Below are 25804 nucleotides of genomic sequence, written 5' to 3' on the forward strand. Positions count from 1 at the left end.
TTTGTCCTGGGCCATGTCCAGGGGTAGGCCTCAAGGTCTTCCGGAATCCTCCAAGAAGCGTAACTCGACAAAAACTTCGCCCTTGAGGGGCATAGAAAATTCCGAAACAGGTCCCCGTTCATCGGAAGTAGAAACGGTGGAGCTTGAGGCTCGATTGACCGAAGAAATGAGATTAAACTCTTTGAAAAATCGCAAAACGCAGTAAAGTTCGAGAGCTATAGCACGAGGACTCCCAACACTTGAACGTGCGGTAAAAATCTGAGGATGGCTGCCAGGGGAGGGCAGTCATTGGCTGGGGTCAGTATGACCCAGAGACCAGTGATTGGTTACTACTAAGAAAGACAGTTCAGAAACAAAACTGAAAATTATTTTTTCTTTACCGAGGATTCCCAGCCTAACGACAAGGAATATTCATGAGCATGTGAATCCATGCCAGACCCCATGCTGGAAAAATACAGATTAACAAACGAACTTGAGATTCAAAAACAAAAGTGGGCAAACATCAGAACACAAAAACCAATCACATAAGAGTAAAATAACAAACAGCATACCATGGAAAAAGGTCAATTTAACACAATTCTGTCCCGCACATTAATAAAACTATTCATAAATACGGGCAGACTGCTAGACCCACATCCAATGTTAATACAATCAGTATTATTTACATGACACCAATTGCTGATCTGTAGTCTGCGGAGAACGTTCAGGTCCTGAGATCTAACACAATTGGGGCACACCTTGTTGTGATGTCATGCTAGAATTTTGTTTTTTAGTGACTGCCTGGATTCCGCTTGATTAGGCTTGTCCACATTGGTTAAGACAATGTTTCTTGGATCCAGGGCGAAGCTCCTCACATTAGCGTCCGAAATTTTGGGTAGAGTAGATTTTTTCTGGCTAATATCCTTGGATGGAGAGGAAGCCAAGATGGACACAGGCTTCATTGGAGGCAGGATACTCTCCCTTAATGATGTAATCCCTGGATGGAGATCGGGCAAAACTAACTTTGCTTGCCGGAGCGAGTCTCTATGATTTGGCTCAATCGGATCTGTTTGACAATCCACATGAACTCCATTTACAGAAATGGGAGTTTGAGAGGCCTTTTCCACTTTTTTAGATTCCAATTGAATGGGCTTCTGTCGGGATATCAATGGTGGTGTGGACATTTTTAATCTGACAGAGCCTAACCAGGAATGAAGTTCCTTGAAATTAGAGCAGGTTGCAAGATCCCGCAACACATGATCCTTAAAGCACAACCATTTAGCTAGAGCTTTGGGATCGACCAGATTCCCCCCCAGCGCTTGTTTCTGCTTCAAATCGTTCACCTACTTTAGGTGACTGATCTCGAAGAGCTTGATGGCCCATAGGAACATTAAAGAAACTAATGCAGAGAGAAATGCACTGGATCCATCTTTTGGATGCAGTGCATCCAAAAGGAATGAATGAAGAGCTCAACCTACATTGCTTTTGTAATTTTATTGTATGTTATTTTTCTGTTTGTACATACTATGTATATATATGTCCTTAGTTTTTCTATTTGAAGTTCCATAACGACAACCAAAGTGGACTTTAACGTTGCTTGATTCTCTTATGAACCACTATGTTTAGCTATGATACTCGCTGAAGTACTGTGAGATTTGTCACTGTTTAATACATTTATTTATTTACTTTGATATGATATGATTGAGTAATCTATAGCCACATTAGCAAATCCATATTGTATTGTAAACAGATTGATCACTTTTTTCTTTTTTTAAAAAAAACCTTTATTTATTATTGCACACAGATGAATCATACACACATTTGTTGAGAATACCACACATTACAACATATGAGATGACATTTTCTATCAATCCGAGTCCTCGACTTCTGCTTAATCTGACAGGTATTGTTTGTATCTATCCCATATGTTCCTGGGCCTGGAAGTGAGTTGTACTGAGTTCATATACAGTTCCTCAGTATCGTTTGTCCATATAATGTCTTTTTCCCAGTCTTCTCTCGTAGGTGGTGCACTATTCTTCCATTTCAGCAATATTGTCCTCTTGGCTATCAGCAAACTTAGATTTAGAAGTTTCCGCCACGTCTGGTTCATCTTTCCTCTGGCTCCCAGGAGACATAACTGTGGGATCCAATCGATGGGCTGGTCGGCCATTTCGTCCAGCGCTGTACAAATCTCTGACCAGTATTCTTTTAGTTTTATGCACGACCACAACATGTGGTAATTGCCCGCATCCTCGGAGTACATCTCGGGCATGTAGTCTCTGTTGTAGGGAAGATGCTTTTGAGCTTAACTGGGGTGTAGTGTGTCCTGTGGACTATCTTATAATGTATGAGGTTATATCAGGCATTACAGGATATATTTTTTGTCAAAGTGCATATTTGTAGCCATTGGTGGTCTTCAATTCTCTGCCCCAAGTCTTGCTCCCACTTGGCTTTGTGCTCTGGCATAGGGCGTGTTTGAGCAATAGTTTTATATAATGTTGACGCTGTGATTTTTCCTGCCCTTTCGGTGAACATGTACCCCAATCCCAGATTTATCTCTGGTTCTTCTGGTACAGTAGGCCATACGCTCCGAATTGATGCTCTTATGCACATGAATTGCAGTTTATATTTGGCTGTGTCTCCCACTACGGCTTTTAATGTTTCCCAGGTCACAAAACGTTTATCAGGAACAATTGATCCCACTGAACAATTCCCTTGGCGCTCCAATGTGTTGTTGCCTCCTTGTTTAGGGTAGGCGGCATATGTGGGTCGCCCCAAATCGGCATGCTAGGGTGATAGTTTGTCTGTGCCGTATATATCGGTAATTCTGGCTCAGGCTGTGTTCGTCACTTGTGTTGGGTCAATGGAATTATAATGTTTGGGGCGAGGGCTTGTCATGTTATGAAGCAGTATGGCGGGTTCTGTTGCGTGATGCTCATGTGGTGCGTTCTCAGGGTTTAGGAAGCTGGTAACCCACTGGGCAGCATAACGTGCCTGCACAGCTAGATAATATAGTTCAAAATCAGGTGCCGCTAGGCCACCTTGCGTATATAGAGCCGTCAGCGTCTTCCAACTTAATCTGGAATGCCCTCCTCATGTGAATGCAATGCGGGCGCTCTTTATTTTGGTGAACAACCCTCGACCAGGCCACACCGGTACTGTGTTGAATAGGTAAAAGAGTTCCGGGAGAACTATCGTTTTGATAAGGGCGCTCCTCCCCATCATCGGAAAGGGTAAGGCGCTCCAACATGCCATTTTCACACACAGGGCGTCGGCTAGGGTGGTGTAATTTAGGGCACGCGTTAGCTGGGCAGTCCTAGCCACATAAGTTCCTAGATATTGAAGGTGTATCGGGTTCAAGGTGAGCCCATGGAGATCATGAGGTGCCCTTGTCGCTTTTGTGAGAGGGATAATTTCAGATTTATTGGTGTTGAGTTTTAAGCCGGATAAGTCGCCAAACTTCTTGACTTCTGCTATGATTCTACTTAGCGTGCGATCTGCGTTTTTTAAATACAGCAGTATATCGTCAGCACATAGAGCAATGATGTCCAATTTACCTTCTAGCCTCAATCCATATGCACTATATAGAGACCTAAGTATGTCTGCCAACGGCTCCATCACTGGAGCAAATAAAAGCGGAGATAGTGGGCAGCCCTGTCGGGTGCCCCACAGGAGTTCCAGTGTATCTGATAGAGTACTGTTGATACTTATCCTGGCATATGAGCGCATTTTCAGTATTTTGATCCATTTGATGAAATTGGACCAAATCCGTAATTTTGTAGAACTCTAAACAGAAAGGGCCAGTATACCGTATCAAATTCTTTTTGCAAGTCTAGGGACACTGCCACCCCTTGAGTATCTTCGGGTATAGTCGCCAAGATCTTGTGACAACGTCTAATATTCGTCGCTGTGGACCTACCTGTAACAAAACCGGCTTGGTCTTCATGGACCATATGGGGCATCAGCGGGGTTAGTCAGGTTGCTAGTATTTTGGCAAAGATTTTGGTATCAGTGTTTATTAGTGACAGCGGTCTATATGAGCCGCACTCGTCTGGGGGTTTTCCGGTTTTAAGTAATAACGTGATAACCGCCTCGCTGGTGGTTTCGGGTAGTTCCCCTTTTTCAAGGGCCTCTGTCCATACTGCATGCAGCCTGGGTACGAGGATTGAACTGAACTCTTTATAGAATTCCGCCCCCAGGCCATCTGTGCCTGGTGCTTTCCCATTTGGGAGCGCTTTTATGGCTTCTGTTATCTCAGCCTCAGTAATTGGATTTTCAAAGGTTTCCCTAGTGACATCTGCTAGCAGTGTCATTAGTATACTGGAGAGGTACTGATCTATCTCCTCTACAGTAGCGTTGCTTTGGGGGGAGTATAGCTGCCTATAAAAGTCATAGAATGCCCCTCTAATCTCAGTGTTTTCCGTGGTTACTTCTCCGTTTGGTAATATTATACATAGGATGGTAAATGGGGCCCTTTCAGTTCGCACCACTCTGGCTAGGAGCCTCCCCGAGCGCTCGCCCTCGCCGTATCGTGGCGCCGCTGCGGGTTTATCAAACTATCGGATTTCTCGTTCCGCTGCCTCCCTAAATTCATCTAATTTGGTTTTAATCTCCAGCCGTAGTTGTGGTGTTGGGGATTGTACATACTGAGATTGTTTGTCAGCAATTTCCGTTTCTTGCCGCGCAAGACTCCTACGTATATCTTTGAGAACGCCGAATTCTGTGGACATTGCAGTGCCCCTGATGCAGACTTTAAATGCCTGCCACAGTATTGCATGACTGGTGACAGAGCCCTCATTTATGTCAAAGTATTCCTGTATATGTTGTCTTGTAGACTAGATCTTGAAGGGCAGCTGGTTTAAATCTCCATGGCGGTCTGCTTATTTTAATCTCAGGGATTTTCAACGTTAACTGTATTGGAGAGTGGTCTGAATATGTTCTGGGGTAGATATGAGCATCAGTGACCCACCCCACTACTTCATTGGTGATCAGCCATAGGTCAATTCTGGAGTGCATGTCATGCACAGTGGAGTAGTACGTGTACTCTTTTTTGGCGGGATGCATGGAACGCCATGCGTCTCTCAGGACTAGATCAGCCATGTGGACGAGTATCATTTGGGCAGACTTGGAGAGTGCCCTTGGTTGAGTCGATGTGCGGTCTAGTTGCACATCTAATATGATGTTAAGGTCACCTCCACATAAAAAATGGGCCATGGGAAACCTTGCAAGCTTTTCAAATAGCGAGGAGTAGAAGTCTGGGTCGTCCAGATTTGGGCGCATATGTTAAGTAGTACTACCTCTCTGTCGTGAAGCAAGCCATGGACCAGAACATATCGTCCCCCAGGGTCACACTCGGAACTGAGACAGGTGAACAGGAGAGTTTTATGAACGAGAGTCGCTACCCCTCTAGCTCGACTGGAGTATGTCGTGTAGTATTGGTGTGTCCCGCAATTCGGGGCCAGCGGTCCATCATGTTGATGTCCTAACTGTGTTTCCTGTAGGAAGACTATTTTGGGGCCTTGTCTATTAATATACGCTAATATTTTCCTTTTCTTGACACGGGATCCCAGACCTCGGACGTTCCAGCTTAACATTTTAATGTCCTTGTTGCTTGCGTTAGCCATCCCTTTGGACATGGGTAGAATAGTGTGTGCTGTGTTCTGTTCTTGTTGTGCTATTGGTCGTGATCATGTTCATCATCTGTGTGCTTTTTTGTAATCTTGGACTCTTGTTAAAATAAAATGCGCCCCAACAACTGTGCCCTGCGGTCCTCCTCCTCCCTCATAGTTCCCCGAACTTCAACTATGCCCTCTAGCCCCTCCCCTCTCCCACCCATCAACTTATAGTGCACTTGCTACAGGGGGTCTGTGGTGACATCTTGGGCCGCAACTGCTTATGTCTTTTCTCAGTGTCGTCAGCTCCGTGTTGATACTCGCACTCATTTGGATAGTAAAGGGAAAAAATATTCATTCTTGCCGTATATTGACCACTTCGGATGTGCCCTTTCAATGGGGCCAACCAACGGGGGGGGCCTCTATGTCACTTCATGGTTCGTTATTCTGGTGCCGTTGCAAAGTGTCCTCATTTTTTCAGGGATCCTGTTCAATTCTTAGAGAAGGAGTCGGTACTGGGATGTGTGTTTCCACAAAGTTTGCCGCCTCTTCAGGAAATGTAAAGAAGTAGATTTTGTTCTGATGTTGAATCTTTAGCCTGGCCGGGTATGACATGGAATAAGGGACCTGACGTTTGCGCAGTAGTTTTTTAAACCCAGTGAACTGGCACCTTTCTTGTTGCACCGCCAGCGTGAAATCCGGGAAAATGCGTATGGTATTTGCTTCCCATCTCAGTTCTTCCTTTTCTCCGGCAGTTTTCAGCACTAAGTCTCTGTCTATATAATTCATCAAGCGCGCTATGATGGGCCTCAGATATGCTCCGGGTTTAGGTTTTGGTGCGAGGGATCTGTGTGCACGTTCCACAAAGAACATGGGAGACCATCCGGGATCCCCCAGAAGGTTGCGCAGGAGAGTTTCCACCGCCTGCTCCATGGGCCCTTTAAAGCTTCCTCCAGAACGCCGACTATACGGATATTATTCCGTCTTGACCTGGCTTCCAAATCCTCGCATTTAGCTTTTACCGTTCCCAGTTCTTTTGCCATTGTTGAAACCGTGGACTTCAGTGCTTCTAGCGCATCTTCTGTGCCGGAGATCCGTGTTTCTGCTTCCGTGATTCTCGTTGTGGTCTTGTCTAGTTGCGTTTTAATGGAGGCTACTGTTACGCTCACCTGACTCCCACGGAGGCGCTGGCCTGGTTCACGCTGCTGTGACCTCTTCTAAGGTGATGCGCAGGGTTCGGAAGACGGACTGGACCGGGCCCCCAAATCTGGCTTGCCTGGCTCGCAGAAGTATCCTTCTGTAGGCAAAAATAGGGGATTAACTGTCTGCGGGGTAATGCAATCGGCCTCCCACTTTCCCCTCTCACCCTCCTCGAAACCCTTCTGTGATTTCTCGTAGCGTCTCACCTTAGGGTCTGGAAGGACGAGCTCTCCATCCTGCTTCTGATGCAGGGGCGCGTTGGTATCCAGTTACTTCACTGGATTTTCGGATTGGTGAGAACCAAACTTGCTTGGCTTCCAGGTAAGTTTTTTGATAAGAGGTTCCCCTTGTGTCCATGCATTAATGTACAAATGCTAGTGTCTTTTTCCCCATAGGTGCCGGGGTACGGAATGCCGGGGAACAGGCACAGACCCGAGATGAGAGGTGAAATCCTTGTAGAAATCAGGTAAGTCTTTAAAGAGCGTTTTTTGGTAATGTCTTTTCATTCGCTCATTAACGCTGATGTCTCTTTTTCCCCTTAGGGGCCGGGGTCCGGAAATGCCAGGATGCGGCGCGGACCCGAAATGAAGAGGGAATGAATCAACAGGTAAGTCTTAACATGGAGATTTAGCTTTCCTTATTCCCTTCTCTCTCTCACCTTTTGTTCTGGTCTTTTTCTCCCTAGGCGCTGGGGCGTGACTGCGAATCCGGATGATCGCTGCTGAACATGGAGGCGCCCTGTAAAGGTGAGTGGAATGCGGCGCTGCAGCGATCGACGCGATGAGCTTTTAAATTAAAGTCTTCCTTTTCAGGATTGTCGGCGAGATGTCTCCGGGATGCGGATTTAGCAAGTAAGGACTTTTCCTTCTTCTGTTCTCTTCTTCTCTTCCTTTGCAGGTGATCCAGGATGCTGGCAGGCGTGGCAGAAGTCAGGATGCAGGAGCAGACACGGTGAGCGTCCAGCTGCTAGATGCAGAACAATGCGAAGCACGTGTGGCTGTTCGGGTGGGGTTTAAATAGCCTTGGAAGAAGTTCCAGGTATGTATCCTTCCTCCAATCAGGTATGTATCCTTCCCCGACCACGCCCGGATGGTAAATTAGTCCCACAGGTAAAGTAGTTCCTTTCAGGCCTCAAGGAGGCCGGGATCCTGCAGCATGGTCTGCATCAGGTAAGTGCACCCAAGCACTCCCATAATGAGCCTGGCGCCTATGGCGCCAGGACTGATGTCTTTTATGAGCCTGGCGCCATAGGCGCCAGGACACTGTCCAAAGGGCCCCTATATGGGGTTGCTGGGTCCTTCCTTGGGGACTGGATGTCCGCTTTCGTGGACGCAGGGCTTGAACCGGCTCCCCGGGAGCGGGCATCATGACAGCAACGTTAGCGGTTATCCCGTCCAGTTTTTCATTGAGTGCTGAGAACCCCTGTTGCATGGCCAGGAAGACCGCTTGTCGGTCCATCATGGGGGCGGATGTGTCAGGTTGTGTTTGAGGTGATGTTTCCTGAGACATCGTGGGTTCTGTGTCTCTTTTAGTCGCTGTTGTAAATTTTTCTATGGCTCCTTTCCCTTTCTTTGGTCCGAAGCTCTTGGGCATCGTATTTGGCACCTCCGGGGGATGGCCACTGCAGGTTCTACTTTGAATAAGTGCTTTGCATTGCAGCAGGGTTGCGATGTTCTTGGTAGCTCTCGTAGCTTGTGGTGGAGGCGGATCGTGTCCCTTGGTGCATTCGGTTGTAGGAGTTCCCTATATAGTTTGTAGGGCAGTCGACCGCCTCAGTCTGTCGTTTCCCAGTGCTTGTATTGCTGGTTTTGTTATATTGTACCCATCAGGTAGATGATCTTTGGTTCGCGGAGTTGGGTTTGTGTCCTTCTTGTACACTTCGGGCCAGGCGTCGCCCGGTTTAGACGAGGTGGGTGCAGAACGCTAGTATCTTACGACCGGAGTGGTGGTGAGGTATGCCTTCCGGTGATCTGTCCCAAAAAATGTAACTACATATACCTGTGTCTATTATCCGATTTGAGGTGACACAGAGAAGGCGTGGTGTCCTTTAGTTACTTGCTGCGCTATATGACATTCAGTGATAGGGACTACCTTAGGGTGATGTTGGGCATGTCGACTCCACTATTTGAGGAGGGCTCCCCATCCTGTCGGGGGTATATCGCACTGTTCGTTCACTTCCTTGTATGTGTTGGTTATCCTGTACGTATATCACTGCGCCCCTCACAGCGGCTATTTGAGATTGGGAAGCCCAGTGGAGAGCCAAGTCTGCAGGTATTTGCCTTGGAAGCGTCTTCCAATTCGTTTTTCCGCCCCCTTTTTCGGTATGGCCTGTAGCAGATTACACGTCCTTCTCAGTACCGTGTTATTGGGGTGGATACGGTGGGTTTCCCATGGTGTGGCCGGGGCCGCAGATGCCGGGGCAGCCGATCGCTGTGTTTGCAGTGGCGTTGTGTGGCTATGCTGTGTATGCTCAGTTGTCCTGGGGGTGCCCAGTCCCAACGCCAGTGAGGGCTCTGAACGTTAGCCGGACACGCAGCGGCCTCCCGAGTAATTGGGCTGCTGTTCTGATGACAATATCAGCCGCGGGCCTGGTGAAGCTGCACATCCGTGACAGGGGGCCGGGTTCCCCTCTCCGCAATCCCCCTCCGCCAGTCCTTTCAGTGCGGTAGGGGGCAGGCGGCCCGTCAGGTGGGGGAGTTGGCTAGGCCCGGGAGGTCAGACCGCCAGCGTTCAGTGGCGCGCAAGGTGCCCTGCCCTCTTACCGTCTGTTACGCAGGTTCCGGGCCCTCACGTTCCTCCGCCACTCCTTCAATGTTGGTTATGTGGTTGGGGTCAGTAGGCGCTCAACGGGGACCGGAGCGCCGGCGACCCTTCATGTGCCAGCAGGCCCTGCAACCCAAGCCGTGCAGTCCTCGACTCGTCACGCCGCCAGGCTCCTCCTCCCACCTCGCGGCCCGCGCTGCGAGGTATCTCCAAGGCCTCCAAGGTAACTTCCTTCAGTGATTAACACCAGATTGGTGCGGGCAATCGTATCCAAACTTCGTATGGATGTTCTATCGAGTTGGCGGTACACCTCAAGCTAATTTTGTGCGGAGCGGCTTCTTTAAGCACTTTTATCTGCTGCCCAGATTGCCTGGAGAGCTTACACAGATGCGTCCATCTCTCCACGTGCGCAACAGCGCCCCCCCAGATTGATCACTTTTTTCACTTAGATACCGTACCTTGTATATTTGCCAAAGATTCCTTACTGTTTGAGACTAGCGTCAACATTCTCTTTCACATTCAATTAGCTTATGTGATACATGCCCAAGAAATATTTCCACTATACATGGGATTTTCCAGTCACTCTATGCATTAGACCTCCTGCAGCTCTACTCACGTCTATGTTCCAGATTTCTGTACACGTGGTGTCCGTTTTCAACCTGTTTAAGTCATTCTTTGACAGACGTTTTTTTATAACATTTCAGTCTCTTGCCACACTACCCATTCAGACTTTTTCGCGGGACTACAATACCCATCGATCATGTAGTTTCGATTTTTCTATTTTCATGGCGACATTTTTACCATTTCAATGACTGTTTAGAAGAGTTCACGTTTGATCAAACTCAGCACATTAGTGACGTCCCTAACTATCCGCTCATAAGGACCCATAGACAAAACTCCAAACACGAAGGAACCAACCCCCTGAGTGGGAGAAACTCAACCCATAGCGGTTGATGAAAATGCCTAGATCAGCCAAGGCGGCAGCCATACAAATCTCTTGCAGAGAAAACCCTCCTTGCATCGGTCCAGGAAGCCGCCAAACCCCTGGCGGACCGCCCCGGATCGCGCGCATGCCCAGGCAGGCCAGAAGCCACATATGCCCTGGAGATCACAACCCGGAACCACCGGAAAATGGAAACCACAGATGTGTTATGCCCAGCCCCACCCGGACCACAAGTTATCAAAAGACTATCAGATTGGTGGAAAAAAGCAAACCTAGTCAAATACTTCAACACGTCGCGCCGGACATAATGTTAAGCCAAGCCACCTCCTCAGGCGCTCTCGGATCATGAAAGAATTCAGGGAGAACCAGATCCTGAGAGATGTGAAAATCGAGATACAACTTAAGGGAGAAACTTCGGACCACACCTCAGCATCACCGAGTCTGGCAGCACCCTGAGAAAAGGAGGGTGACATAAGAGAGCCCCAATCTCCCCAAGCCTACGGGCAGAAGCGAGGGCAATAAGAAAAGCAGATTTCAGTGTAAGATGTTTGATATCAATTCCGGAAAAGGGCTCAAAAGGAGGCCCTTGAAGGAACCGTAATACAAGAGGGAGATCCCTTTATCAGCACAAGGACGGGAAGAAGAAAAACCCTGGAGCAACTTCCCCACCAACACCTCCCCATCCAAGGGACCATTAGAGTCCCCCAAAAGGAATTTCATGGAGGCCCACCGAGAGCGAAGCCTGGAAAAAAACTGCCAGGCCCCTGTCAAAACCCCTCCTGGAGGAATCGAAGGATAGCAGAGAGGCCAGAACGCAGGGGAGGGATACCAGACCGCCCATACCAGTCTTGGAAATGGCCCCAATGCCTGCCGAACACCTTCAGAGTGGAGGGTCTAAGAGCATCCATAAGGGCCTCAACTACAGGATCTGAGAACCCCTGAGATATCAACCTAGAATGAGCAATAGCCACACTGCCCATTGCATCCGGTGGACTTCCAACCGCAGATCCCCTTGATGGGGACACGGCCACCTCGGAACCAGCCAAGGTTCCTAGGACCGAAGCTCCAACAGAGAGGGAAGCCAACTCTGGCGTCACCAGAACCGAGCTAACAACAACACTGTCACCCTGGACACTCAGATGCACCAAACCACCCGGGGCAGAAGGGGACTAGGCGGAAAGGCATAAAGGAAAACCCCAAGGCCACTGTGCAGACAGGGCGTCCATCTCCCAATCCCCTTGGCCTGAAACCGAGAGCAGAAGAGGGGAACTTCTGCTGAGGCCGGGGATGCAAACAGGTCTAGAACCGGGGACCCTAATCTTACACAGGTCACCGCAAAGACCTGGGCCGACAGGACCAGTTCCGCAGAGGATTGAAACCGGCGTCTGAGAAGATCCGCTTGAACATTGTCCAGCCCTCTGATACGTGAGGCCACCAGAGACACCAGATGAGATTCCTCCCAGGTGCCTATCAGCGCTGCCAGAGCATTCAAGGAGCGGCCGGAACCTCTTTTGCAGTTGACATATGCCAAGGCCGTCGTACTGTCCAATTGGACCAAAACCGCTGACCGTCCAGCAACTCCTCGAAGTACACCAGAGCTTGTATAATGGCACAACTCTTGCCAATTGGATGATCGCAGGCTCTCCCCAGATCTCACAACCCTGGAGCTGAGAGGACCCCCAATGTACACCCCCCACCCATTCTGCTGGCATCGGTAGTAAGAGAGGACACAGGAGGAAGGACCATGCACACCTCAGCCTATAGACCTGGAACCCCCCGCCACCATAGCAGGGAGACCCGCAGCGCTGGGGACACTGAAAACAAAACTACGAAAGCCGAGATGTCGGGAGCCATTGGGAGAGAGTGTAAGACACCAGGGGACGTAACTGAAGACGGGCTGAAGGAACTGGAAAACATGCAAGACACCACCTGCCCCGTAACTTCAGCAACAGGCGAGCCGAGACATACTGCCTTTTGAGGAACCCAGCCCAGAACAGCCAGCAAGCGCCCCCCCGCACAACATCCAGAGTACGTTCCGCAAAGCCCCCACGTTGAAGCGTTCCGTCCGGACAAGCAGTGCAGGGCCTTGAGACCCATAAGCAGGTGACGCATCCTAGAAGGCATAGGGACCATGAACACACGCAAGTAGAAAACTTGGCCCTGAACAGGGAGAGGAACGGGCAAGACGGTAACCCACAACAACCATTCGGAGAGAACAGATCCCATGGCCAACTACTTGGACCGTGAGCTGGGCACCAAAGTCCTAACCATGCAAAGCTGGAGAGGAGGAGACAGGAACGGCAACTGATAGCCCCCCTCCGGAAGGAGCCCATTACCCAGGAATCCAAACCCCACCGGTCCCATACACTTCCGAGAAGATAGAGACGAGGAGACAAGGAAAACCGCCAGTCACTGCACTTGCACCTGATGAAAATCACAGGACGTTGAAGCAGGCCGGCGCCACAATATAACAGCATGCTTGTCAGCACACAAAAATATCTGACCTATCAAAAGGAAGATACAGGACATCCCAGAAGTCCAGCAGACCATGGCCCCCTCAGCCAACAGAGAAGCCACCAGGCTGGCGTCAAAAGGGCAGAGTACTGTCACAAAGCGGGGCAAAGCAATCCATCCCGGATAGCAGACATCAAAGGCAAACCCATACCTGGGGAATGCCTATACTGGAAAAACCCACTGAAGTGACATCCCCCTCCACCGGCACCAGGGGCTCCGAGAACCCCTCTAAGCACAGACATGTGCCACCATGTGCCATATCACTTCCCACAAGTCTGGGAGGAGGCGTGAAAGCAACACGTCGGCACCGGAGGACCTAGGCCCTAAAGGAAGAGACACTAGGAACCCCCTCCATGGCCATTACTTCCATGATGCATTTTCTATAATTCCATGCCGTACAAGGGAAAAGAAAATCATCTCCTTTGACTTTCCCTCGCGCAGTTCAGAGGAAGAGGACAGGACAAGGAGTCTGCGTCCATAGCTAGCACAGAACCAAACACACCACTAACTCGCCACATGACTGAGAGGTGGCTTGAACCTTGTATCCAGTAGCTGGTAGCCCCATGCTCTAACTTGTTCCAATACGTCGGTCTAGGAAGGATGAAAGGCAGAGTCAGCACCGCTGAGACTCGAACCCGAAGTGTAGACTATGCCAGGCCGGTACCCTTCCTGCCGCTTGCAGACGTGTCCAAATCTGTGCCGTTTTCACAGGCTGCTTGCAAAGACTGCAGCCAACATCCGGTGCATGCTGGGCTATGTGTGTCTGAGGAGCAGGTGCTATGTGACATGCCTGCGACAGAACAGAGCCCCCGCACTTTCAAATACTCTCTGCCACTGTCACCCCACAACAAGAAGCAGAGAGGCCTCACAACAAAAGGGAAGGCTAGCCCATACTGCCAAGTGCATGCCATTATTTCTAATAAAGATGTGTACACAGAGCACGAGGAAACAGCCTTTTGAATCAAGATGGCCAAAACAGGAGGAGAGGGGGAAAAACATCAAGCCCAGTCCTCCCCTCTCCTTACCTTCCACCGGGCTGTGCAGGACCCGGGACACAATGCTCACGCTGCTGTCCGGAGCCCAGCAAAGAACCGAGCGAGGCAATCCGGCTCAACTGTGACCCCAAGCTGTGCAGGGGGCCCAGGAGCAGCGCCGCACCTAAGGGAGCGAGGGTCCTGCCACACAGCCCTCCGCCAAGGGGCCAGAAATCGGTGCTCCCCAGTGCCCCGCACCGGGAAGAAAAAGTCCAACCTGCCAGAGGCAGGAAAAATTAAACTGAGTGACTTGGATATGGGGGAGGAGTTATAGGGATTTAAAGAAATAGAAGAAGGTCCTGTGTCGGAGGCAGGGGCCTCATGAGGTAAGTACTGGGACGAGGAAGAGTGGACGTGGAGGTAATGTAATTTCTTCTTTTCGCCTGGGTGTTTTTCCCATGAGAGCATTTAGGTAAAATAATTTTCCATTTCCTTCTATACACCACGGATATATTTCCGTAGACACTTGTTGTCTTACAGCCTCTTATTATCTCTGATTTATTACAGTTATTGGGTCCACGACCACAATCTTCATTGTTTTGTGCATTTCCCAAATGGAGATACTGTCATTTATCATTAAAGGTATTCCTTTTTCTATTTATTACCCACTCTCGTTCTTGAGTCCACATAAAATTCACATTCATGCAAGTAGTTAGTGAATGTGGCACACCTTTGCTATCAGTGCAACACACAGTGCATGGTTATGACCACGGGATTCTGCCTCTCAAAAAGATACTGTCAGCACGTACATATGATTCACCTGCACATCTGGCAGTGGTTATGTCGCTTTTATCTTGGGGAGATATCTCGAACTATAATTTGTTAAAAACAAGGTATAACACAAGGTTAACTTGACTTTCAGTGTCCCTAACAATAAATATGTTTTCAACAATATACATTTCTGTTTTTGTATATTCCAAGAATATAGCTATATAACATTTTGATAGAATGTCATATTATATTTTAGAATTTTGAACTGCACCTGATGAAGGGAACCTGTAACCCGAAATGCGTTGTGCTGATGACACTGAATATAAAGAAAACATTATTCACTGGATTGTTGCTGTACTGAATTATTGTTACTTCATAGAGAAAATACCTAAAGTCTAAAATGTATTGATGAAACCATATACCTCATATTAAGTCCTGGCCATCTTATCAACATTTAGGTGTGCAGGGGACGGGAATATCTACTGTATAAATCACCAACAGAATAAAAATAATTACAGTTGGGGTCAATTTTGCCACGCAGGTTCAGAATCACCTACTGTTTTCTGAGTGCCACATGGCACCGACTATGTACCATTGACTCTCCTGACGGAAGACCAAACTGAGGTTCTAGCAAGCCCACCCCACAGAGAGGCCATGGAGGGCTTGACATAGAGACTTACACTGAGCGGGAGATACACAAATCCACTGAAGCCCTGAAGAGATGCTGGTACCAATACTACTCACCTGCTATTACTTTGGAAATCACTTAAAGTCTCCACGAAGGTTGACCTGCTTGTCCTACACATTGTTGTAACAAGGCTCCTGCACAGAGTAAGGGGTGGGGGTGTCGCGGGGCAGGACAGAGCAGAAAATGGCTGTGCAGGGAGGACAAAAAGGGTTTCTACCAAGTGAGTAACTGCTAAACCAGAAGTGGATGGACCCTCCATCATGTCTTGTCATGAGATGAGTGGTAGCAGCAATTGAAGCCAAGGAAATGGGAGAGAACCACCTTGAGAGTGACGTAGGTAAATGTATGTAGGTCACTGTTAAAGTGAGGGCGCGGTAAACACTTCCTCTAATGTGTAAAATGGTACTTCTCATAGCTTTCAAATCCAGTTAATTTCTGATGCAACACAAACCTTCCTTATGGTCACTTCAGCCTGTGCATAAATCATCACGAGATTTCAAAAGACGGAACAGTGGTGCTAACCTGTAAGAGTACAACAGGAACTTCGGGACCTGTAGCAAAACCAGGGGCAATAAACCACATGGTTTGGCAAATAGTATGTTCTTTTTTAAAACTCCGTTTTGTTGCAAAAAGGAAACTCAGTACTGTGGCTGTTTTCAATTTCTCCCGACTTTCTTTCTGTCTCCTGACATGCTTATAATTGTTTTTGCAACTCTTCAGGCTTTTAAACAGGTTGAAGTAGTGGGTGTCCACCAGGGACTATCTGATTTTGACCGTGGCTTGTATCATGGCTTGTGAGTACAGTAATAATTGCCAACTAGATTGTAATGTGTTGGTGTGCACATTGTAACACAAGCTGACTTCGTTCGGAAAGGTGCCAGGTATTTTCTATACATCAAAGGCTGCACCAGGGTTGAATTACTCTTGGCATTATTTACATAACTAATTTCACTGCACAGCAAAAACCTCAGAACGTTAATGCTACTTATCTATTTGTTTAACGTCTTCTGTGTTCGCGTATAAATTTGGCAATAATCCTGCTTTATTTAAATCATCACTAAAAGTTCGGGCTGCATCACAGGCTCATGCCTATCCTCTAGTCCTACCCTATCTTCCTTGTTGGCACTGTGCTTTAATGCATGTGTGTCTTAAATGGGAACAACAAAGCATACGATGTACAAAGAACAATGTTCAATGTTTTATTCATGTTTCTCACAGGAAGGATTGGAAGACGCCGGCAGAACCTAAAAGACCTATGGAGTTACCACTAGGGCCGGCAGAACCAAAAGGACCTATGGAGTTACCACTAGAACACAAAAGTGGAAAATGGCTACTGTGCCATGGTGTCAGAATGGAGTGGCAACAGAACAAGGGCATTGGTCTTATCTAGGAAAACTTAATATTTCCATCCACAAACAAGAAATAAAATTCGATGTGTACAGCCCACTGGTGACTAGTTCTCAAAACACTCAGTCGCTGCGTCTACATATCTTGAACAAGCACTCTTTCCTGGTTTTTCTGTGGTTAGTGGCAGGAATTTCTACCACTGTCAGGGTTCTTTTCAAACTGAAGCTACTGTAACCCACAGCCACGGGTTACACTCCTCCAGGTACACTGCATTGCAACTAGGCAAGAGCTCACCACATGCTCTTGTTATGCTTCTTCTCCAGAGAGATCTCTTGCCTCACCACCGGCTCTAGGCTGCAGGCCCCAGCAGTCTTGCAATGATGTTCCTTTCCCATCAAGATCTTCTACCCTTGCATAGAAATGGGCTATGGGCACCAGTAAGCTCTTAGCAACATGTCTTCAGTAATGTGCTGAAAAGCCAACACCCAGCTATGCGTGCTTAGTCTCACCTTGTCTTAACCTGCACAAGTGTTCCAACTTTCCTTCCTAACTCCTTCACTGCCTGTCTCCATCCATCTCTTTTCATTCCGGTGTGGTTCTTTTGGCAAAGCCCCCTGCATGTGTTTAGGGACCAGCCAGAGATAGCCTCCTCAGAACCCCAAAAGCCTCTGTCGGGGTCTAAGGAGGATGTCCCACTCCTGGGCTCTGACCTCAAGAACTAAGTGAAACCCAGAGCAGAAATCTCCATAGTTTGGATGCAGACAAACTCCAAACAGTAAAACCCAAACATCCCCATAGGTTGCAAAATCTTTCCTGTTTAGGGAACAAAGTTGTGTCATTTCAATGTTCCCGGTGATCAAGGAAATACATTTTTTCCTTCATATGAGTCATGCACATGTGGACCACAGAAGCCCTGTGGATACAAAGATGTGCATGAATAAAAATAAACTAACTTGTGATGTATCTGATGGAAGAAAATTAAACACAGCCTATTCTGCCACTTCAGTTAATTGTGATGAATCAGTGAGGATTCCTTCCAAAAACCTGGTCTGGGACCCTTCTCACGTGACCAGGGAAAGGCAGACTCTTAATTCCTGGGGGTGGTGTACTGTGGTAGGTTCACATGGGGGGTGGGGCGGTGGGAACAGGCAGGAAGACTGGGAAATGCCCCGGTTTAACATTTCCCGTAATCCCACACTTGTGATAGCTGTTTGCCAAACAGCAGAAGTTAAAAGAACCAACCTTGTTGTTGGGGACTACGGTTACCATAATCCCATAAGTACTGGGACGAGGAAGAGGTATGTTGTAGCAATAGTCAGGTAATTAAGCCGAACTGTCCACACCTAAAGGAACCTGGGAGACATAAAAGGCCCGCTCAGGTGCAGGCAATCAGAAGGAGCTGGAACTGTGACTGGAGTGTCTGCTGTAGTAGCAGAAGCAGAAAGAAGACAGAGGTGGCAAAACAAGCAGAAGTGGGAGAACCAGAGGAATGCCGGAGCGTGGATACAACAAGTTTCACCTGCTTGTTCTGAGAGAGTCCTGTTCCCAGCAAACTCTGAAGTGCAGAGGTTGTGCAGCGAAGACATGCAGGAAGGCTGTCTTTCCACATGTGAGCCTGATTGTTGTGGTTGCCGTGAAGGAACGTATCGAACACTGAGGCGAGAAGCTGCTGTAAAGCTGTGGGTCTCATGAGCGAGAGGGGCTCCTTAAACGAGTGGCCAGACCGGAAACACCTTCAACGAGGAAGGGTGTGGGTTCCTGTGAAGCCAGAAGCAGTCAAAGTTGTGGGAGACGTCGTGGAAATTGTGCAACCCGGAGAACAAGGACTACAGAAGCCATAGACTGAAACCTGGAATTCTGATTCCTTGCGCAAGCACCCCTGCTACAGTATCCAGTTTTCTATTCACTCGCGGATAGTCACAAGCAAGTTGAAGCTGTTTTTGAAGCATTAATAAGGGAACAATGGAAAAGTAGCACTCACGTGTATCGGGTAAAATTCCATATAATCGCGTGAAGAGCAAACGCTGCAAAATACCATTGTTAAACCCCTAAAAGACTGTAAACCTAATGAAGAAGTGGTTGTGTGTCTCTCATTATGAAGACTAAATGTTGTGAAGGCCATTGCTGGACATTTAAGGTTGCTAAGACCATTGTTAAACCTTTAACCAATCAAAAATACACAAAGAAGTGGTCGCGGGTGCCTAATTGTGCTTCCAAAGGAAGACTGAACTATCTCCTTTATTTCACATGGACATTCATTTCTTATAAAAAAGAAGTTAAGCAGTTAAACAGTGTATATGCAATTGAAGAGAAGAGCAAGCACTCCCCATGCTAAGATTGAAATTAGCCTTTCTCAGAGACAAAAAGTAATCTAACTATTACTATGAACCCAATAACAGTTCAACTATGTTTAACTGACAATGGCAGAAGTTGTATTTCTGTGAACTGTGGCAAATGTTCTTGGATTACTAAAACTGGTGACAAAGCATTGTGGCTGGGATTACCATTGGTGCTGTTCTCAGGAAGTGGAAAGTACATATTTCATCAAGGAGAAAAGGTTATTGTTGGAACTTTGGTTCAAAACTTTACTTTGACATTGAAACATCAAGAACTGATTTGAGCTGTCTTACCTACAAGAATGTCTTTATTTTTTTCTTTGGTTGAACATTGGAGCAGAACTTACTTTGAATCCTGGGGAAGGGAACCCACCCAGATTAGTGTAAGGTTATCAAGAAACTGTGAATGTTGTTTATGTTATTTGAATTGCCTGAATGGACGTGTACATTCAGACATACAATCGTGGATTTCGCAGTTGTAGAGGAAATATCCAGCTATCACTTTTCCCCTGAGGCTGGTTTTAAGGCAGGACCATCTTGCCTCTCCCACTGTTGCTCATCCACAATTAGACTTACATGAAATTAACTCGCACTGTAAACGCAGGCTAAAATGGGCAAAGTGTGATTCAATAGTTCCCCAACACACTTTGATGCGTACGAATATAGACCTCATTATATGCATTCTTGGTCATGATGCTGAGTCTCATCAAATCAAGCATGCCTCAAACAATCTTTGGAGGTCCCTGACAGATGTCTTTCAGAGTGACTTTAAAACACGTAAATCTAAACCAACTATTTGATTTGATGATACATGTAGGATTGCACTGAGTAACTTGAAGGGGACCCTAAGTAAGAAGGACAGCACTACGGGCAATGTCATCAGGGCAAGGGAAGTTTACAAAAGGTCAGTGGAAACTGGGAAAGGTTTTCTGGAGAATAAAGCATGGGAACAACTTCTTTTGGCTGCCTCTAACAAGGACTCTAAGAGATTTTGAGACATTACCGCAGGTGGACTGGTATAAAAGAGGGAAAAGACATACAGGGAAAACCATGTGGGAGCTAGAACTTGGTCAGATCATTTCACATCCTTGTTTAAGGGCCAGGTAGCCAGGTATGAGAGTGGCGATCGGCTTTCCACTGTACGTTTGACCCTGAAGAAGGTGGAAACAGCAGTTAAACAACAATTGCAAAACTGCGCACAAGGCCCAGACTGACAACATGCTTTAATTCCTATTTGGAATCGGGAGTATTTCAACAATCATGGAAAAACACAATCATATACCACATATTTAAAAAGGGTGACCGGAAAGCCCTTTAACATACAGACCCTTTTCCCTGCTGGACACCTCCTTCAAGGTTTTTGGACGTGTGATTTTGCAACGCCTAGTGGACTGGATTCTCCATAGCCACATTTTCTCAGAAACCCAATATGACTTCAGGCCAGGTTTGGGCCCTCGAGACCAAACACTTAATTTATATCTGGTTGGGGCACCCTCCATCTTTGTACGGGGCAAACTTATTTATTTAGCCTTCATGGACCTAAGCACAGCCTTTGACAGAGTGGATAGGGCTTTGTTAAGGCAGGTGCTTGGGTCCATGGGCTGCCCGGCTGAGTTGATAAAAATACTGCAAATCATCCATGAGGACACCAGAGCTTGCGTTCGATTTGGGGGGATGGGGCAATGCGCAAACTACTTCGAGGTAGCTTTGGGAGTGCGTCAATGATGTGTTGTAGGTCCAGTGTTGTTTGCATTGTACATTAATGGGCTATACAGGGCTCTCGTGGAGCCGAAGCCTACTTCCCAAGGGTGGGTGTTAAACCCCTCCACATACTGGCATACGCAGATGTCACGGTTTTAATTGCCCGCACCCCGAAAGCCCTTCAGAAATTGATCGATGTCTATACTACCTTCATGTCTGACTTGAAGCTAACAGTCAATACTAATAAATCAGCAGTGATGGCTTGTTCTCGAAGGGAGGGCAAGTCAATTAAAATGGGCAATATCTTAAGCAATGGTGCTATTAAACCACGGATGTCCACATTTGAACACTTAGACATTTGTTTCAAAGAAAATTGGCGGGAGTTGTCCCACATTCAGAAATAGAGCATGAAAATGAAACAGACTTTGGGTGGCATTACACGTTTTAGGAATATGTGCCAGGGCCAGCCAATCAACCTCTTCTTGGAAGTTTACAGGGTACAAGCTAAAGCTGCAACTAATTATGGCACGGCACTCTGGGGTAACGAAAAAAATAACACGCATTGAGGTAACTGAGAACAATTTTCTGAAGAAAATATTGGACCTCCCCTGTTCTGCCCCGAACTTTGCTGTCCATACAGAACTGGGCATTACTCATATAGTGGATGACTGGCACATGGCACCACTTCTGCACTGGCTAACATTATAGTCAAACACAAGAGCCACCATTACCCACAGAATTATTAAAGGCCTGCTGTTGGGGTCTTTACGGCCTAACATACAATGGCTGATTTTTATCTCAAATGTTTATTACAGATGAAGTTTGCAATGCCCTATTGTTTCATTAACATCAGCTGACTCCAACAAGCATAAGAGGATGTTCCGTACATTAATTTTGAACAATTGGGAAACATCAGTGCTTTTAGTTGACTCAAATAGGAAACATTTGTTAATCGCACAATCAGATGTAATTCAACCTTACCTGTTGCACAGTAGCAAAACTGCAGACCGCTGGGCACTGACCAGAGCCCGTTTTAATCTTTTGTGGCTCAGCGATGAGCAGTCTGCGATTTGCCCTGGATGCAGTGCTGAAAAAGAAGATTTGTTGCACTTTGTTTTATTTTACCCACTCTACCATGACATTAGAAAAAAGACCATTCTCCATTTGCTGAGAGAAGCTCATTTTAATCAATGTCGCCCTGCTATGAACTTTTTGCTGCGTGCCAAATTAACTGCTGTGGCATGGGGGTGTTTGGAATTTTTAAGAAAATCATGGAACAGAAGGAAGCCTTTGCTGCATGATCAATTTTAACCTGTCATGTTTTTGTTGGCGCTATTTATGCAATGTGATTATTCTTACTTTTATATTTTTTGGGGATATTATGTATTGTTGCGTTATTTGTGTTGTGGTTTTTGGATTTTATCTGAATAAACTTTGACTGATTGATATTCCTTGAATTGCAATACATTTTCTTTGTGTATTTGTTTATTGTGAGGGCTAGACATCCTGCGTTAGAGTGTTTCCATTTAGCTTTCGTTAGGCAGGGAAATTCTCAGCAGAGTAGGGATAGTGAGGTATTTTTACTTAATGTATACTTCAATAAAAATGGCATGTTCTGAACAATCATCAAACAGTTGTCAGCCTCCATTGCTGATTCCTCACATACTACTGGAGATGTACCAAAGTTGCATTTCCCAATGGGGAAGAGGTTACAATTACATCAGACAGCTTACCAAGCTTACCAGAGGGTTTATTGACTTTGAATTGACGCAGTGCACAGGGACCCCAGAATAAAGTAGATGATGGCAGCAAGGTTTCAAGTGGAAAGGAAGGAAAACCCACTCGTGTCCAGAGCAACTCTGAAATGCAAAATAGTGGAAGGTCTTGATATAAACTTAGGGCCTGCTCCTTAAAACCCACATGATTATCAGCACAAGGCCCAATCACAAAACAGCTCATCCCATAGGGCACAGGTGCAGACCAGGAGAGACCTGGCTTTAAAGGCCAACCAGTACAGTCAGTCAAGGCCATTAATTGGAAGACAAGGCAGAAACAGCATATTGCTATCTAGGAGAGCTGGAAAGAGGAAAGCAGCAAAGTCTTGAAGACCAAGGCCCTGAAGACTGTGAGAAACCCGAAGGTGTCTCATCCGCTAGTCTTCGGGGATCTGTCATCCAGGTGGCCAGAACACAGCCATCACTTTTGAATCCAGGTCCTGGGGGTGGACCAGTGCGGGAAGATCACCTGGGTGAGGGGTCTTCGGGGAATGGGACACCGCATGACAAGATGCGGTATCCCTCCCCCTGTAACACCTTTATCCCATCCTACCAGGTAGGATACGTGGGAACTTTACTACCCCCTTTCCTTTCCCTTCACAAACACTTCCACACAGACAACCCGCTCGGGGAGAAAACAGACTCACACCAGAGCAGTATAGCAGACATGTCCCGCTACTATGGACAGGCGAAGTCAGGCAATTACTGACAATCACTCAAACCTGACTTCCATTAAACTTCCCCCACACGGATAAAAGGCGGAGCACGAGAGCACACTCTGAGCAGAGCAAAGCACACAAAGGAGTAGCAGTTTTGGGAAGGCAGCTGAACAAGGGGCGAAAGATAGCAAACCAAGTAGGGAAATACCCTTGACCTTTCTGACAGGATACCGTTACTTTCAAAAACATTATAGATCCGAAAACGTAAGGCCAGGAAACCAGGCTAAAGAATCCTGCATTGTGTGTCAGAGATACCGAAGGCCATCCTGCATAGCTGACCAAGTCGGGGAGAAGCAGCAGCTGCTGTGGTATTGTCCTTGGCTCCAAGAACAAAGCAGTGCCAGAAAGATCAACACAGCCAGTGAGTTGGGGAGACAGATGCAATACCGGTCTGTCTTTTAATTTCAACTCTGAATATTGGCTCTGTTGCACTTTTTCCTCTAATTGTTTCAATTCTCTCTGTGGTTGATCCAAAAGCTCAGATTGGTTTTACACAGACGCTACACTATCCTGGTATCTTTCTTCCATGATCATCATATGGAAGCACATATATGCTGTGAACTGAGCCATTTTAATGTGCTCATCTCTGGTGGTCTCTGTCATATAAAAGTCTGTCGGGGCTTGATGTAACAGCCCATTAACCTGCTACTTATCAACATTTGCAGAGGTAACCGCCTGCATCATTCTCGCTTGCCACGTTTCATGCTCCTGTTCTACCCATTCACCTTTAATAAACAATTTGGATAGAAGGTGCTTCCTGGCCATATTGATTTCTATGGTGATCATTATGAAAGGTGTTCTGCACCAAATGTGCTCTCTATGCAAAGGCAAAATCTCAACCCTGTTCCTGCTTAATTTGTACTCACAATTACAATTCAAATGAACCCTTTTATCTACACACCGCCCTGAAACCAAGGGTACAGGTCTGAATGGCGCCTTCACAATGCAACACAACATTCCATAAACTGAAATGCAATTACACCTAAATGAATAGTCTGCTGCTACTGCACTGTCACGAGTGAAAACTCTCTACCAATCCCGAATGAGCCCCCATTTTTGTAGCGGTTTATTACGCGGTCACACTCAACTCAGGGAGTTCCTTTCCCCCATATGAATGTGGCGCCCAATAAAACACTATTCGTTTTTTTTGTTAAGGTTCAATTTGATAAGGCCTCCAACCCATCTCGCACCCAACCCCAACAAGTACCCGTTGCCACAATGGACTAAGAACCAGGCCGGTGTGTAGTCAGACTATGGAACAAGTTACTTACATGTAACTGTTGTTCTCCAGCATGGGTCTGGCATGGATTCACATCAGGGGCGTTGCTAGGGGGGGGCTAAGGGGGCTATAGCCCCTGATCCTTTGGTTGTAGCCCCGGATAGAATCTCAGGAGCTACAGCCAAAAGACTAGCTAGCCCCCAGTCCCAACAGTTCCGACATCAGCTTAGCCCCAGGTCTTTTCCAGACCTAGCAACTCCCCTGATTCACATGCTCATGAATATTCCCAGTCGTCAGGCTGGGAATCATAGGTAAAGAAAAAATCAGTTTCAGTTTCGTTTCTGAACTGTCTTTCTACTAATAACCAATCGCTGGTCTCTGGGTCATACTGCCCCCAGCCAATGTCTGCCCTCTACCTAAGCCCCTGCTCTGGCAGCCATCTTCAGATTTGGTAGCACGTAAAGTGGCAGTAGGACCAAGAGAAGAGCCGCAGAGGGGTAGGAGGGAGGGTTTCCATGTGAATCCATGCCAGACCCATGCTGGAGAACAACAGTTACAGGTAAGTAACTTGTTCCTTCTCCAGCATGGGGTCTGGCATGGATTCACATGCTCATGAATACAAGAATACATAGCAGTACACACATGCACAACCACGGGAGGTGTCAAGGCTCAACATTAAGCATTTCAACAACTCAACATTAAGCATCTCTTACCTCCTCACCAGGCTCACCTTCAAGCGAACAGGTTGCACAGCACAGCCTGGCCGACTCTGGACTCCTCCCTGGAATCCTGGTCGACGCAGTAGAATCTCGTGAAGGTGTGTGTCGACCTCCACATAGCAGCCCTGCATATGTCCAGCAGGGGCACACCAGCCAGGAACGCTGTGGTAGCAGCGATCACTCTGGTTGAATGGGCTCTCAGACGGCCGGGCAAAGGTCGGTTTGCCAACCAGTGACAGTGCATGATGCAGCCGGAGAGCCATCTGGAAATGGAAGACTTTGAGAGGGCCTTCCCATGGTTCACAGGTCCAAAATTCACAAACAGCTGTGATGTCTTCCGAAACCTCTTTGTGCGGTCCACGTAGAACTTCAGCGCTCTAGCCACATCCAGCAAGTGCAAAGTCCTCTCAGCCAGCGACGGGAAGAAAATAGGTAACACCAAGGACTCGTTGAGATGGAAGTCCGACGGCACCTTGGGCTTGAAGGAGGGGTGCGTCCTCAGCACTACCCTCGTCTCATGGAATGTCAGGTATGGATGCTTAAA

General features: G+C 47.2%; 1 protein-coding gene across 5 annotated transcripts in view; it reads right to left on the bottom strand.

Annotated features, from left to right (window-relative positions):
- SCAPER (S-phase cyclin A associated protein in the ER) overlaps positions 1 to 25804 on the bottom strand; it is a 4210252-nt gene that overhangs the window by 1968223 nt on the left and 2216225 nt on the right. For 3 of the 5 annotated variants that reach the window (XM_069624453.1, XM_069624452.1, XM_069624451.1), the window contains exon 20: positions 22571 to 22687. The exons of the other annotated variants lie outside the window; for them this stretch is intronic. In XM_069624453.1, coding sequence (XP_069480554.1) covers positions 22571 to 22687 — 117 coding nt within the window. The remainder of the gene's footprint in view (positions 1 to 22570; positions 22688 to 25804) is intronic. 5 annotated transcript variants of the gene reach the window in all.

Source organism: Ambystoma mexicanum, chromosome 11 (genome assembly GCF_040938575.1).
Source record: "Ambystoma mexicanum isolate Mex_15411 chromosome 11, UKY_AmexF1_1, whole genome shotgun sequence".
Classification (NCBI taxonomy): domain Eukaryota; kingdom Metazoa; phylum Chordata; class Amphibia; order Caudata; family Ambystomatidae; genus Ambystoma; species Ambystoma mexicanum.